At 36.5% G+C, this 17602-nt stretch overlaps 1 protein-coding gene across 1 annotated transcript in view; it reads left to right on the plus strand.

Moving 5' to 3' along the window:
- Positions 1-17602, plus strand: part of LOC136026629 (uncharacterized) — an 84149-nt gene that overhangs the window by 36916 nt on the left and 29631 nt on the right. The window contains exons 5-6 of the mRNA XM_065703352.1: positions 8409-8735; positions 16265-16491. Coding sequence (XP_065559424.1) covers positions 8409-8735; positions 16265-16491 — 554 coding nt within the window. The remainder of the gene's footprint in view (positions 1-8408; positions 8736-16264; positions 16492-17602) is intronic.

Here is a 17602-nt window from a genome sequence, read left to right on the forward strand (position 1 = left end):
CCTTGATATGCTGCTGATGCGGCCATTTGAAAGCCTGCATTCATACAACGTGTTTCAATTTAATTTAGTATACTCCCAACATTATCTGAAAATATCTCTTTAATACCCATAGCCTTAAAAGTAGTATTAGTAGTAGGGGTAGTATACATATAGCACCTTTTGATTTGTTCAACATCCCTCTTAACATGCACTTGAAATTTCAACTTAATACTCTGTGATGTTCCTGAGGTATAGCTGTTACGGCCTTTTAATAACCTGCATCTACATAGTGTGTCGCAATTTAGTTCGCTATTCCCTTCAACATGCCTTGGAAATATACTGTAATATTCTTAGCTTCAGTTGTACTAGTAGTAGCTGTCGTAGTAGTAGTTGTGACAGTAGTAGTCGTAGCAGTGGTAGTAGTTGCAGCTGCAGTGTTACTTATTGTAGTAGTATGCACATCTTGCATGTTGCCTAGTCGAACTTCCCTTTTAACATGCCCTGAGAACTTCAACTTATACTGTAGACCATTCCTGGGACACTACTGATACGCCCTTTTGATAATCTTCCTGTACATAGTGTGTTTTTATTTAGTCCAACATCCCCCTAAACATTCCCTTGAAATTTCAACTTCCTACCCTTTGCCTCAGTAGTATTAGTCGTAGCAATGATGGTAATAGTAGCAGAAGCAGCAGCTGGTGTAGTAGTTGCAGTATGCAATTAGTGCTCCCTGAATATTTTACCTTAATATCTTTAACCTCAGGAAGTAATAGTCGTATGAGTCGTAATATTATTAATAATGGTGTCATTCACATGTTGCCTTTTGGTTAGTTTAACATCCTCCTGAGCATGCCGTTTGTCAATTGATCATCCCCCTCATCATTCCCATAAAATTCTAACTTAATACCCTCAGTCATTCTTGAGTTTCCCTTTTTGACAACCAGCATGCATATAACATGTTTTGATTTAGTTCGGCTTTCTCTTTGACATTTTCTGACCTTTGGGATGTTGGGGATGTTAAGCACCACACCCCTCAGAACACGGGCTGTGAGTTTTGCAATTTGCCCATTGTTTATATATTGTATTTATTATAGGGAAAGAGGACATATTTGACCTTTGGTGTTCAAAAACCAAAAATACCCTCTTTTCCAATCATAAATACTATCTATAAGCAGTGGGCAAATTGCATAGCTTACAACCTTTGCTTTGAGGACTTTGGAGAGGGGGGGGCTTTACATTCCCAATATCGGTACAGACATAGTTGCTAGATCTTTCAACTGTGCTGAACAAAATGGCTATCTCAAAATTTATATTGGATGTGTTTGGAGAATCAATGAGCTTTATAGGGGGTGGGGCTGCTTGCCTACATTTTCTTTTGAATTTTAAAAGTGGCACTTGAACATTTCATTTCCATTTGAATTAGCTCGTTTAAAATTTTCTTTGATAGTGCTGTGCTGTCTATGATATTGCTTATAAGCTCTTTTGAAAATCCACGTGTGTATAGATTTTTAATTTAATTGACCCCCTCCCCCCCGAAACGGCCCCTAAGAATTTCACCTTAATACCCTTAGCCTCATTATTACCGGTAACACTATGCACATAGTGCCTTTTGGTTTGTTCAAAATCCGCTGCAACATACCTTGAAAGTTCCAACTTAACAATACTAGCCGTTCCTGAGATAATGCTGTTACACCCTTTCGATATCACCGCTCATTGTTCCTTTTAATTTAGTTCAACATCCACCAAAACACTCGTTAAAAGTTTCTTACCCTAAGCTTCAGTAGTAGCGATAGTCGTAGTAGTCGTAGTAGCATTAGTAGCAGTGTGCTCATAACCCCTTAGATTCTTTTTCAACATGCCCTTAAACATACGCTGAAAGTTTGAATTTATTGCCATAAAGCGTTTCTGGGGCATTGCTGATGTGTCCTCTTCACAACCTGTATGCATATAGTGTGTTTTGATTTGGTTCAAGATTGTATTCGACGTTCTCCAAAATTGTCGACTTAATACCTTTAACTTTAGTAGTAGTAGTGCCACAAGTAATAGTAGCAGCAGCTGTAGTAGTTGCAGTTGAGTTAGTAGTAGCCTTGACTTTAGTAGTAGTAGGAGTAGTATTAGTAGGATGTAAATATTGCCTCTTGGTTAGTCCAACATCCCCCACAACAAACCCCGTAATTATCAACCTCACACACCAGGTCATTCCTAAGATATTGCTGATACGCTCTTTTGACAACCTGCATGCAGACGGCGTGTTGTAAGTTTCAGTTCAACTTATCCCTCAAGATTCCTTTAGAATTTTACCTTCGTTCACTTAGCCATAGTTGTAATAGTAGTAACAGCAGCAGTAGTAGTTGGGGTACTAGTAGCTCTGATTGTAGGACTATTAGTGGTATTAACAGTAATAGCACTAGTAGGAGCAGTACTATTAACATGTTGCCTTTTTTGGCCAGTTGAAAATCCCCTCGTTCAAGTCCTGGAAGTTTCAACTTAATACAATTAGCCTTTGCTATCATATTGTCAATATACCCTTTTGATAACTTGTATATATGTAATGTTTTTATTTTTTTTTCTTCCCCCAAACACTTGCTAAAATTTTCATCTTAATACTCAACGTTAGTAGTAGTTGCAATAGAAGTAGTTGTCGGAGTAGTGGCGGTAGTATTAGTAATAACGTGCACATATTGCCTTTTGGTCGATTGATTTTCCTCTTTAAACATTTCCTGAAAGTTTCAAACTGATAGTCTAATCCATTTCTGAGATACGCCCTTTCGACAATCTGCATGCACATAATGTGTTTTGATTTAGTTCAAGTTTCCTCTCTATTTTCTCTCAAGTTTTCACCGTGATATCCTTAGTCTTAATATTACTAATATCTTAGTAGTAGAGTGTAGGAGTAGGAACAGTAGTAGTGTCGTATGATTAGCAGGAGCAGTATTAATAGCAGTAGTAGTAAGCACATGTTGCCTTTTGGCCAGTTGAACATCCCCTCATGATACCTTGGAAGTTTCAGCTTGATACGGCAAGCCGTTCCAAAGATATTGGTGGTACGCGCTTTTAACAATCTATTTGCACATAGTATGTTTTGATTTAGTTCACCTTTCCCTTCAACATTTCCTCAAATTTTTACCTCAATACCCTCAGCCTTGCTAGTACTTGCTGCAGAAGCAGTAGTTATAGTGGTAATAGTTGTTGCAGTTGTAGTAGTAGCAGTAGCGTGCAAATATTGCCTTTTTGTCCATTGATCATCCCCCTTGTCATTTTCTGGAAGTTCCAAATTTGTACACTTAGTCATTCCTGAGTTACGCCCTTTTGACAACTCGTATACACATAGTGTGTTCTGATTTAGTTCAACACTCCCCTCAACATTCTGTGAAAGATTCACCTGAATTTCCTTCATCTCTTTGGACACTAAAGGTCAAACATTCCCACCTTTCTCAATAACAAACACTATCTGTAGACAATGGGTGGATTGCATTACTTACAGCCCTTTCCCCGAGGGCTGTGGGGAGGTTGACATTCCAAGGGACATAGTTACTGGACCTTTCAACTATGTTGAACAAAATGGCTATCTAAGAATTTTGACTGGATGTGTTTAGAGAATTGATGGGCGTGTGAGGCCCTCCTCCAATCACTTTTGACTCTTGAATAAGGCACTAGAACTTTCAGTATCCATTTGAACGAGTTCCTTCTGAAGTTTCTACGACAACTCCTTCTGCACAAAGTGCCTTGGTGAGAAAGAAATAAATTTTGCGTACATCGCTCTTTATTGCCAATAAGAATGTATTAACCAATGTTGCTATTATATTGCCGATATGCCCTTTTAATAACCTTTACATTTGTAGTGTGTTTTAATTTAGTATAAATTCCCCCTTAATACTTCCTGAAATGTTCACCTTAATACCCTTAGCTTTAGTAGTAGTTGCAATAGAAGTAGTAATGGGAGTAATTGCAGTAGCAGTAGTAGCAGTGCTAATAGCATTAGTAGTAGCGTGCATATATTGCCTTTTGGTCAGTTCTTCTTCCCCATCGACAGTTCCCTGAAAGTTCTAACTTAGTTTTCTAATCCATTTCTGAGATGAGTCTTTTTGATATTCTGCATGCACACAGTGTGTTTTGATTTAGTTCAAATTTCCCCTCTATGTTCTTCCAAATTTTGCTCTACATATCCTCAGTCTTAATAGTATTAGTATTATATTACTAGTATGAGCAGTAGTTCTTATTTAGATTAATTTCTTATTCCCAAAGTTAAACACCAAAGAGTTTGGAGTTAAAATATCAAACTGTAATTTAAATTCTTAAGTTGTATTTTATGTATCAGTTGGTATCAAAATACCAACACCGTTTTTAAGAGTTTCGGTTAATATTGAGACTGGTCGTTCCTTACTTACTGTTCATTACCCCGAACTGTTTGATAAATATTGTAAGAAAGCAAAATTTAGGCTAGCCCTTCAACTAGCTTTTGGTTCAGCAGTAATTTCTAGATTATTCACTCAAAAAAGCCTCCTGAGAGAATGTTCTAAAGATTACCTATAAATGAAAAGGGAATAAGGGAACAAAAATATATCAGAGGCATCACTGAGCTCTCTTTATTTCTGACTTTCAACTCTATTTTTTTGTTAATTTGACAATGGCGTTTGGCTCGTGTGAAGTGGAAAAGATATCATTTTGACAACCTGAAAACACACGACATTTTTTAGCCGAAGTCAATTACTGAGGTTTGAAAGTTCAAACATAATACCTTATCCATTCTTGAGATACTTCGCAAGCGTTTTTCTACAAATTACATGTACATAGTTACTTTTGATTTACTTCAATATCTTCCAAAACATCCCCAAAACATTTCAACTTGATACCCTTGCCGTTCCTGAGATTCTTCTTTTGACAAACTGGAAGGTCGTAGTTTCTTCTCATGTTGTTCTACATTCCCCTCAATACTCACTGAAAGTTTAAGCTTAATTCCCTTAGCTATCCCTGAGTATTTTCATCTTAATACTGTTAGGGATTCCTGGTATATTGCACACACCATTTTTGACAATCTGGATACATATAGTATTTTTTTGATTTAGTTCAACATCCCCCTTACTGCTCCCTGAAGGTTTCAGTTTAATACCCTTAGCCGTTCCTGAGATTTGCGGATACACCGTTTTGACACCCTGAATAGACTTGGTGTCTTTTGGTTTAGCTCAGCTTCCCAATCGACATTCTCTGAAAGTGTTAAATTAATACCCTTCAATTGTTCCTCAGTTATTGCAGATGCACCATTTTGACAACCTGGATGCGCACAAAGTCTTTTGATTCAATTCAATACCCATAACTGTTCCTGTGATTAATATAAAATGTCAATTTTACGTCCTGGATGAACCTAATGTCTTATAATTTATTGAAAAATCTCCTGAAAGTTTCTACTCAGTACCCCTAGCCGATCAGTAATATTGCAAATAATCCCCACTCCCCGAAATTTTCAACTTAATAACCTTAGCCATTCCTCAGATATTTCAGATTCACCCTTTTGACAATCTGGGTATACTCAAACTCTTTTGATTTAGTTCAATAATGGTAGCAATAGTACTAGGAGTTGAAGTAACAGCAGTAGTCAGCCACAGTTGCAATCGGATTAGAAGTAGTAGCAGGCACAAGTAGTTACAGTTGCAGTCGTAGTAGGAGACATAAGTAGTCGCAGTTGCAATCACAAGTAGTTGAAGACGCAAGAAGTAACAGGTGGAAGCAGTTGTGGTTAGAAGTAGTTGCGGTCATGAGTAGTCGCGGTCGTAAATATTTACAGTCACTAGTAGTCACAGTTGCAAGAAGTCGCAGTCACAATAATTCGCAGTACGGTATAAAGTAATCATAATTTATCTCAGTCACAAGTAGTCACAGTCACAAATTGTTGCAAGTAGCTACAGTTGTAATTAGTTACAATCTCAAGTAGTCGTATTCGCAAGCAATTGCAGTTGCAAGCAATCATAGTCACAGTCGCAAGTAGTCGCAGTCAGAAGTAGCTGAAAAAATGAAGTCTTTCATCATGGATGGGTTTATTTTCTCTGTTCACCTCATTTGCTCCTTGATGGAGGAAACCATCATCATTTTTGATAACATCATAGGCAGCGCAATAGCATTGCTTAAGTAAAGAGCGATGATGTCACATTGTATTATATGACTTTTTTCTGATATCGTATTGAAAGAGCTGCTATAAAAATTTCAAAGAAACTCATTCGATTACAAATTGATAGTTCTAGCGCTTTTTTTAAGAGTCAAAAGTGATTAGAAGGCAACTAGCCCCTTCTCCACGCCCGAAATTTTCTCTAAACATATCCAGTCAAAGTTTTGAGGGAACCATTTGATCAGCATAGTTCAAAGATCCAGTAATTATGTCTTTGGGAATGACCCCCCCCCCAACAGCCCTCATGGCAAGGGCTATGAGCTATACTAGTTGTCCACTATTAAAATATAAGGTTTTTTATGGAAGGAGTGGTCGTATAAACTTTGGGGGGACTCATTCGATTGGAAATCGGAAGTTCTAGTAGCCTACCTTTTTCATCAACAAAAAGTGATCAGAGGGGAACTAAAGAACTATTTTTCTTATATGTTTAATTCAGATAAAAAAGTCAAACTACAGTTCAAAACTAATCAAATTATAATGGACGGTAATTCTTATTTTAAATAAGTAAGAAATAGTTTAAGTAAGGAAAATTTTCAAATTGTTATCAATCCTTATTCCAAAAATGTATTGGTTATCATGCCGAAATAAAATAACTACCTAATGAAGCAATCGCTTTCAGAAATTGCTAGGGAACCTGGAGGTCATATGTTTAAAAAACCCTTGAAATTCGAAGATTAAAGTCTAAACATGTTTCCTCGGGGGAGGCTAGAGGCTATCTTAATAAAAACAGTGCTCATGTTGTGTTTCTCTCTATTTGTGTTTCATAATTTGCAAGAACTTCCAGGAGTTAAGGTGATGGTAGCTTACGAAATCTTACGGAAGGCTCTCTGGCTCTTCGATTTCAGGTATTCCACTTCTTAGGAGGAAATGGGGCAGGGATTACCCTTTGGTTCCCACTTGGACAACCTATGCAACTACCTTCGAAGTATTTTGTTAACTCAGAAAAATAAATGGCAGTCTTATTTTTGAAATCTTCGACAGATGATACAACGTTGTAATAGGATGGAATACTAAAGCTGGTATTTTCCAAACCTGCAGCGAAAAGTCAGAGTTACTTCTGTACCTCTACTGATGCCCAAGAGCCTAAAATTTCCAATAGATGTTCTGACACAGATGGAAGCAGCAAGCTTTTGTCTCCGCTGAATGTACCGTCAAATCTGCAGTTTGCGTAGCTTCACAATCTACCATCGGTGACCGAAGTGAGGGGAAAGGAGGATTCTATTGCTCTGATCTTTTTCAAGAGACGGTTGTATGCGGTCTGAGAATTGTTAAGGAGAAAGGCAAAAAAGGCAAGTGACGGGGTTACTTTCAAGGGGAACATGGATGGTGTAGTGCTTGTAAAAGGGCTCTGGGGTAATTTTAAAGCTCTCATCTACAAACCGGTAATCGGACCTGTGGGGTATTTCCAGGTTTTTCGAGTTCCTAAAAAGAACAACTACCTAGAATATATTACGCCACTGTCCATAAATAGGGAAATCTCCCTGTTGCCACGGTTTTGGAGGTGGTTGGGGATATTGATGTCGGCCCTAGAAGTTGGAAGGGCACTAATGAACTTTCTAACTGTCCTAAGTTGACTAAGGGACGTGACTGTGCTAAGCTTGATGACAGCTAGGTCACTCCATCCTCCAACCACAGTAGAAACAATGTAAGAAGCCTCTGAAGTTTTTTGTTAGTGTTTGAATTTCTTGATGGACAATAAAGACCTCTTTATCTTCTAGACTTGTAAAGTGGATGTAGTTATGTACCACACCTACCAACATCCAAGAGTAATCAGTCTAGGACTATTTGCATATCGCTTGGCAGCAGCTTAGGTGTGACTTGAATATGCTGTTGGAAATCACAAAGTCTGTGTCCCTAGAAAAGTTAAACTAAATATTCCAAGAGAAACAAAAGCGATTAAGCTTCAATGAGGTGATAATTAAAATTGCAAATGTTGGCAAAGTGGCTAAAGAAGAAGCTATAAATAGGGTAGGGACAGAGAGAGAATGTTTTTATTTAACTGAAATTACCAAATCCTTTAATGAGCTTGAATTATCATGTTGTGTAGAATATAATCTTAACTAAATAAGATATTCCAGATAAGACTGTTATGAGATTATAAGAAATGCTAAAAATCTCAACAATTTATTGCAAGGTAGACAACGCAGAAACTTGAAAAAGAGTGGGATTGGAAAAAGAGTTTGCTTAAGGCTTGACCTCAAATAGCTACAAAGTAGGATGAGTTTACAGTTGTAATTGCGTGCAGTTTTGTTTAACTTTTCTCTTATAGACAGCACAACTGCTGCTCATGGAGGCAAGAATGACGCAATGACTGAATCAAGTGAAACGGTCAAACACGAACTAGGAACGGCTGGGGCAAAAGAAGAGAAACCGGTGGAAGGTGAAGCAGCTAAAGAAGAAAAGACCGAAGCGAAAACAGATCATGTAGCCAAGAATGGTACAGCTCGTTTATTCGCAACAAAAAGAGAACAAATAGCAGCAGAAAAAGAAAAAGCATCACATAGGAAATTGAACCCATTGTCTAAGGAAGTACTTTTCCACGAGACTCCTTTGAAAGAACCAGAAAAAGACAAAGATGCTGTTACCCTTGACCGGCGTAAGTATGGTCTCATCTTATTATTTTGGTCAAAGTCAAAGGGCATTTAATTTGAATTTACATTTTAATACTTTTATTGAAGTGTTAAATATTTTATTGAAGCATTAATAAGGGCATTGAATGCGAATTTACTTTTTAATACTTTTATTGAAAGGTTCAAGAATGGAAATTAAGAAACAGTTCGGCCAATGAAATACGGAAAGCGTCAAGTGACATATCAGTCAAAAATGAGTTATGTATTGATTGTGTTAAAATCAGGCGTGCCTGATCGATTGGTTTAATCAGAATACACATATCCCCTTTCGTTCTCGAAATATTCTCATTATCATTATCAACTCAAAATACTCCATAACCAAATTTTGACCAGTTTTACAGACCAAAAAGTGTTGAGTACACGACGCTTCCACAACCACGAAGATTGTCGCGTAAGGCCCACCAAAGGATGGCTGGGAAGGCACGATTGGAGCTTACGAGAGATATGTGGGCATATTTTCCAAAACAGTTTTTGGCTTCTCCTGAACATTTCGGAAAATGTCACTTAGCACTTTTTGCAATTTAACAGCCGACTTGTGAGAGCCATAGAGTGTGTTTGGGAGTCCCTTAAACAAGTTATCTGGCTAACCCTAACTTCCCCGAATATAATTTGTAAAAGATGGCAACAAATGCTTGTCTGGCCATCTACTAACTAAAATGCTTTTGGACAAAAGCAACAACGTCGGCTCCCCAGTGCACACATAGTCTACTTAGGGATCTCTGAAGGTGTGCCACTTATTAACTATTGCTATCACTTTTGTTGTCTGCATATATTTGCTTATGTTTTTCCGTTTTTCATCCAGAGCCCTTAAAAACATTCACGACTAATCTAGACCTTTTCAAGTAGCATTCCTCCTAACCTCCGATATTAAGTCTTGTTAAACGCTAAGTATAAGTAATCAGGCTAGTTGAATAAGTCATAATGGTATGCTCGTACGCACAAATAGCACGTTGGATAGTGCAGCTTCATTTCATATATATTCATAATGTAGATTATGGTCTATGGTATATTAAATACTTTATGTGTGTAAAATATGAGCCATTTAAATGGTAAACATTAATATTAATGAAAATTGGGCAAGATCGAAATAAACATCAATTAACGTCAAAACAAAAAATTAAAAAATGTAAATCTTTTTGTTAAACAAGATTAAAATAAATACAAGTAAGATCAAAGTAAACATTGAGTAAAATAAAATTTATTCGTAAACTTAGATATTGTGAGTGAGGCACGTATGCAGAATTTTTTTTTTAGGGGTAAAGGGCTGAATCATTAACCAATTAGACGACATGAAGAAGAATTTCCCAAAAGAGTGAAAAATTATGTTTTCGACGGAGGTCTTTCCCATTACCTCCCACTGTACATTTCTGCTAAGAGTTTTTTCTCTTTCGTAGCTAATTTTTGCTACTTATTTTGGATTGATTATACTTTTGGAGTTGTTATCACTCGTACACAAGTAAATCCCTGTCACATTAGCATGAAAAAACAACGAAGAAGAAAAAAAACTTAAAAAACCAAAACGATGGTGATATTCAATGAAAATGGGAACTAAAATGACAAAACTGATATTTCGGCTTCTGGCTGTTGCTCGATTACCTGGATTTTCATGGTGGCCAATAAGGATACTTAATGTTCTTAATCCTGGAAAGAAATTTCTGCTGTTCAAATACGGGGATCGTAAAACAGCACCTGTTACGATTGAAAATATGATGGACTTTGAAACTAATAAACAGGAATGCGGTGCTAGTAAACATGCATCCATCAAAAAAGCAATGGCTGACCTGAATAAAAATCCAAATTGTTACATGGAAATTGCTGCTATTCTTGGAATGGAGTAGGAAGTACGGCTTGAGATTTCTGAACTAAGAGGGGAAATTTTGCAGGCTAATTACTCAATTAGTGATCTTGTTCAGCAAAATATAGCAAAGGACCTCGGTAAGGTCACACTCTCACAAGACAATCTAGAAAAAATAGCACAAACTGTTTATTCATCCGTTATGTTGGAACTTAAAAGTAGCCACGAAAAATTAGTGAACCGAATTGGAACGCTGGAATCTAATGCTGATTTCTTGGCAAAATCATTGTCAAACCTGCAGTATGACCTTGATGAAATGCAACGAGCTAGTAAGTCTTTTTGCGTAGTTATTCACCACCTACCTGGTCTTAATGAAACGACAAGGCATCGCACAAATAGTGTCCTAGACTTGATAACAAACAGACTAGGTCTATGATCGGTGTCCTAGTCTGACATTGTGGATGTTAATATTTTAGGAAAGCCCAGTAGTAGCAGAATCCCCCAGTTGAAGTCGGATTTAAAAGCCCAACAGTTGCAAGAGAAGTGTTGAAAAATTGGAGCAAACTGAAAGGATGGCAATGTTTTATAAGTGAAAGCCTTACTCGTCTTAGAAAGGAAGTTCTAAATGCTGCTAGGGATGTTGGTGGGTAGGAGAAGTGCTTGGTCAGTGCAGGGCCGTATCTTTGCAAAGTCTGGCGATTAATTAGTTAGAATTAAGGACCTATCATAAGTTGTCTCGCTGAACCGCTTCAAGAAGTCAGGGTTCCAGCTAACAGACAGGAAAGTGACTAAACTGTTTTGGTGACCATAGGTGAACTTTTTGTTTCAAAATGTCTCCGCTGACTCATAGACTATCTGATCTACAGGAAATTAGTTTAATTTAGCTAATGTATGTGAACGAGGCCTTTGTGAACGTGATGGTGAGAATGAAAAAGTGAGCTCAGATCTGAATATTCCTGTTTCTAAGTATATTGATCCCTCTGATCTGAGGCGAATCAAATCATCGAGGGGGTCTTGTCGTAGCTACGTATAATTGTACGGGGTTTGAAAGTGTGTTTGATGCACTACTTACCACAGTTAATGAAAATAATCTTTGTCTTAATGTAATATCTCTAACTGAGACTTTCTTGAGTGAAATTTCACCTTTTGGTTTGTATTCATTAGGAGGTTATTCTTATTATTATGAAAATAGAACGCAGCTGCGGAAAGGTGAATTACGAATTTACGTGCGAGATGATATTTCTGAAACTGTAAATGATACTTTTGGTGTCTGTAAGGTCTGTTTGAGTCTTTTGTTATTGTTGTAAGAAAAATTTGATGTTGAAATTTTGATTGCTATTATTTACAGGACACCTAGTTCTAACCCTACGGAAACGTCTCAACATTTTGAGAATCTTTGTCAGTATTTAGGGTCGTGTAAAAAGCTGTATATTCTAATGGGAGATTTTAACCATAATTTGTTGGAGCTAGGAAATAATATGAATGCGGAATTATAACAACTATACTATCATTTAGTTTTTTCCCGTCGATTAGCATTCCCACACGAATCACAAAACGCATGGCCACGCTTATTGATTACAAGTTAATTAGTGAAGATATTTGTAACCAGCTGAAATCATCAAGTGTGCTAACTCCGCCAGGTTCGGATCATCTCCTTGCATTTTGTAACGGTGTTGTTTAGCCATTTATAATCATATCCAAATGACCAGCATAAAATGGAAGAGAAAATATTTGTTTTCAATGAACCAAATATAAATAAATTAAAACATGTTTTAGGAAAACTAGAATGGAGCAATGTTTTGAGTCAGAATGACCCCGAAGGAAGTTATGTTTTGTTTTCTGATAAGATTCGTGAAGCAATGCTTGAGTGTTGTAAGATTGAAGGACCATACGAGAATAGATAGGGAAAGAAAACCAATTTGAAACCTCCGTGTTTAACAAAGGAATTAAACAACATGATAAAATTAAGAAACAAGCTTTATAGTAGAATTTTGAAAAATCCGTCGAATGAAAATTGAAATATTCATGTTAGTTATCGAAATGTTGTCAATAAGAAAAAACGAGATACTAAGAAGAATTACTTTTTAAATGCTTTTGAACTTGCGAAGAATGATGTATCTTCAACGTGGAAGATTATTAATCGAATTTTAAGGCCAAATAAATATAAATATAATGAAATCCCCAAGGAGATAGTTAACCCGAATGGGGAAAGAATAGGAAATGATCAATCTATAACTGATGGTTTTTTGTGAATTTTGTACTAAGATTGGTCAAAATATTTCGTCACTCTTTGATAATGATATTAATATAGAAGACGAAAGTTAAATTTCTTCAAATTTTAAATAATGATGGTAGTATTTTTGTTTTTGAACTGGTTTCCGCAAATGATTTGAAGAAAATCGTGAATTCTTTGGGACCGTCAGAGGCTCCTAAAACTGATCACATGCCGAAACGAATTCTGAAACATGTTTTTCTGATGATGTCTCATATTTTTAATTTTTTTTTTCAATTTGTCTTCGAAAAGAAATTGCACCAAAAAGTCTAAAGAAAAGCCGTATTATACCTTTATATAAGTATGGAAATAAGGAAGAGATAAATAATTACCGCCCTATTTCAATTCGACCAGTTATTTCGAAGATTTTTTAAAAAGTAATGCATAATAAAATTGGTAAATTTGCAGAAGAAAATGAAATAATGCCACCTAGCCAATATTGATTTCGGAAAGTGCATTCGACGGATCATGCGATTACCCGTTTTATTTTTAAAGTGAAAGATTTTCTAAATAAGGGTTTTTATACCTCAGCTTTATTTATTGACCTGTCGAAAGCAGTTGATACAGTAAAACATAATCTTTTTGTTAGAAAGTTAAAGAAACATACATTTCCACTATGGATTGTTAGATTGTGTCATATCTGTCGTATAGGACACAGGTGGTTATGATCTTTTTAACCCCTTTTTAAGACCGTTGGATGATCTAATAAAATATACGAGGAGTAACCGTTTAGTGATTAATATTAAAAACAAATTACATGATTTTTTTCTACTACTAAAAAGGTGAACTATCTTTAACAGCTGATGGATATTTGATAAATAGGGTCTCAAAAATTTTAATATTTAGGTGTGATCATTGATGAATTATTTTCATGGAAATGACATATAAATTAATTATTTATAAAATTTGCAAGAGAAGCTGGGATTTTGTATAGACTGAAAAATTTTCTTCCGCAAAAAGTTTTGCGAACCCTTTATTTTACTCTTGTTTATCCTTATATTCAGTATAGTTGTTATGTTTGGGTCAATTCTTTCTGTTAAATTTAAAGATAATTCCAACCTCCTCAAGAAGTTTTTCTTAAATATCAGTTACTAACAGCAAGACAGATTTGCCAGCTCTAAACTGCTGTATTCATGTATAAATACTTGAATAGTTTACCCCCCCCCCAGAACTAACACACCTTGTCCTTTTTCATTTATCGTCATATTATTATGCTTATCTAACCTCATCTACAGATTTTTCTCTTATTTCGGATATTTGTCAGACGCAAAGAGCAGCTTTTCTATAAATTACGCTGGAGTAAAATTATGGAACAGTATTCCGCTGGAAATAAAAGATTCTGTTTTAGTTCCGTCATTTTGATACAATTATAAAAGACATCCTCTTTCTACTAGTACATATGAATAATGTTTAGGAAGATTCTCTCTTTTTTATGCAGTGCACAGTATCTTTTTTCAGTAATCTTTTTGTTTCAAAGTTTAATACTTTGTTGCTCTGTCAATAACGGGTAATATATTAATATGGATGCTTCGACGTTCTCCGGGTACTATTAATATGGATGCTTCGACGTTCTCCGGGTACTACATTTAGGTCCTAGGGATCATTGCTCAGTCCCTAGAGTTGTGTTTTATTTGTGTTTATATTCAATAAAGTCAAAGTTCACTTTCACTAATGCGTTCTCAGTGCTACAAGGAAAGGAGAAATAAATAAAAGATAAGAAAAAAAGTAATCTTTGAAAAACATTGCACCAAACCAAAAATGTGATGAGAAAAATAATGCAAGGTCGAAATGGGATATGAAAGACCGTCAAAAATTAGATAGCGCAACAATCTCTTCCCTAGCGACGATGAAATTTCCCTCTTTACATCCTCCCACCCCAACAGTGGACGATCTGCTTCCCGTTTAGCCCTCGAAAGTTGGTCAGAAAGGACATTTGGCAACCTGTCATCCTTCATCCTCAGAACGTGCCCTAGCCATCCTAGTCTTTCTCTCATTATATCCGTAGCAAGCGGGATTGAACCATACTTTTCGTACAGCCTGCTGTTGGAAATACGGTCAGTTAGTCAGGTACCCAAAACAATCCGTAGGCAATTTCTCTATAAAACATCTAGCAAATCTTTCTATATTTTTTGGAGCGCCGATGCTTCAAAGCCATATTTGACCAATGTTATCACTGTAGTATGCAATGTTTAAACAAATTGGGCATTCCGATAATCATCTAGGATGCAATTATCCTCATAATCTAAGTCCAGGAAGGTTTTCCCTCCCCGTTTGATTCCATTTAGTTAAAATGTAAATTGCGTATCAATATGTGCTCAAAACACGCATGAATCAAATTTATTTCGGTATCCTTGTCATATATCTTTTTCAAGTTTCAATCTTCATTCTTTTGTCCGGGATTTCTTTATTGGAATGATTTTCCAATTCGTATATGAATTTCCTTTGATTTCCTTTTGTCATTGTGCCCAGAAACAAAGGATGTAAATCACAAACCTCGAGGGTCTATTAAAACAAGCCATTCCGTCCTTAGAAGTCCTTTAATGGGCCTTCGTGTACCTTTATTATTTTTAGTGACTTTGTGGCTTTAGCGACTAAATCTCAAATATGTCTTTCCGATCACCTCCCCTAAGATATGGTGACATCTGAGGTAAATATGGCCGAAAAAATAGTATGATTTTTCAGGCCATGTTGGTCTCATGTGATAGCGTGCTGTTTGCTGTCATGAGGTTTAGCTAATCTCATGTGGTCATTAAAAGTAGTATTTGCTTAATAGGAGATAGGAGACAAACGATGGTTTGGACGAAAGAACTTATGGTAACTCAAGCTCAGAAATTACCTAATATCTCTCTGCAAGCAAGTTTTGCACTGCTTTCCCCTGACAAGTCCTGATGACGAAGTGTTGCAACAAGAATTCTAAAATCTAATGAAGATGTAAGAAGCGTCCTCTGGTTGTGAAAGCAATGAAAATAAAAATTGATATTTGAATATTTTCTTCGGATCATTTAAATTTTTGAAGTTCCTCCAAAGAATTTTTTTTGTATGGCTTAAAATAGTCATACTATAGACCTGCTTGGGAGAAGGGAGAGGTTTTAGACTTTCTTTTAGTCATTGGTGTGAATAAAAGAACCTCACTTATTATGGTGGAGAGTATAAGAAAAGTTATACCAGAGTTTGTTTTTGCTTCTTTTAAATCGTTGCTGAAGGATTTTAGATTTTTGAAAGATTTTGAAAGACCTTTGAAAGATTTTGATCCTGTGCATAACTTCCTCTGCTCTGAGATTACTTATCTGTTCAGTTTCATAAGCGGTATAAATGATGTAGTAAGTTTAGTCATTATAACATTCCAGAAAGATTTTGAACCCTGTCCTGAATTACTTTGCTAGATGGATTAACAAAAAAATATTCATTGACATAGTTAAACCTTTCAGATAAGCCCCTTAGTGAAACCCGTGGTCGTGAGACGCAGAGTCGAGCTATTCGAGGCTCACCCAGATTTGGTGACCGACTTGAGCCTAAAAGAAGTTTTGAGCCCATTCGAAGTACAATGGACTACAGAGATCGTATGCCATCTGCACCCGGAGAAAGATTTGCTCCCTACCCACCAATGATGACAGGAACAGATTCAATCGGAAGAGGGGATGTTTATCCTGACAGGGTAAGTTACACAATTTTTCGGGTCAGCGATTTTGACTATGCGAAAACTTAATGGCGAAGGAGCGAAGCTCCTTATTGATCTTAGGAGCCCCTTGAATCGTCATGCTCATTGAAGTTCCTAGTGTTAGTATTTTTAGGTGAGCTATACTGTATTAAACTTATTTGACTTTACAAAGTTTATTACGAGTAGTAACTTAAACTCCTTATCGAGCCATGGCTCGATGACATGACTCGAAGACCATGACTAATTAGAGTAAAGCCAAGACAGATAGTCTCAGTGAGAGGCGAAGCTGCCATAATCCTTTTTCAGAATTGTTTAAAAATGAAATCATTACGCTTGTTTATAGATAGTCTGTCATCCATCCTAGAGCAGAACTAAGGTGGATAGGCATGGAGTAAGTGTAATTCAAGTGAGCTTTACCTTACTGTGAAAGCCCACTGGAATTGTAATGGATGACTGAGATTTTTGGGTTAATTCATGATGGACAATGTCCAGTGGACTTGTATGTAAAAGGGGGAACATGGCTCTCAGGTCTTTCATCACTTCCTCCAAGTTGATTGTAATTGTAAAAGGCTGTCAAAGCCTTTTGAAGTTTTTTTTTATTATTATTATTATTACTCCATCAGCAATGATGATATTTCGCTAGTGCTGGTAATTTCCTCGTTCTGATTTCAGCTTCGATTTATATGCTGTACCCTCGCTTGAATCAGCGAGGGATTATTAGGTATTACCTCCGCTCATTACTTCCTTCTAGTTGGTTTTAATTGTAAAGGCTGTCAAATCCTCTTGAAGTTTTTTTATTATTATTATTGCAATCTTCGTGGCTCCACCATTTCCTCGTTCTTATTTCAGCTTTGATTTATATGCTGTACCCTCGCTTGAATGCTTCAACGAGGGATTGTTAGGTATTACCTCTGCTGGGTAGCTATTCCATATGGTGACGGATCGTCGGGTGGAATCCATTGTTAGGTATTTCTGACAGGGTTTATCCTGCTCAGTAGTCCTGCCGGGCTCTGTTTTGGTGAGTTGCCTTTAAAGGCTTTGCTCTTTCAGGAACGAGCTTTGATAGCTCATCTTATGGAGAATAATGTATTTAATTTTAAAAGGTCGA

Source organism: Artemia franciscana, chromosome 4 (assembly GCF_032884065.1).
Source record: "Artemia franciscana chromosome 4, ASM3288406v1, whole genome shotgun sequence".
In the NCBI taxonomy this organism is placed as follows: domain Eukaryota; kingdom Metazoa; phylum Arthropoda; class Branchiopoda; order Anostraca; family Artemiidae; genus Artemia; species Artemia franciscana.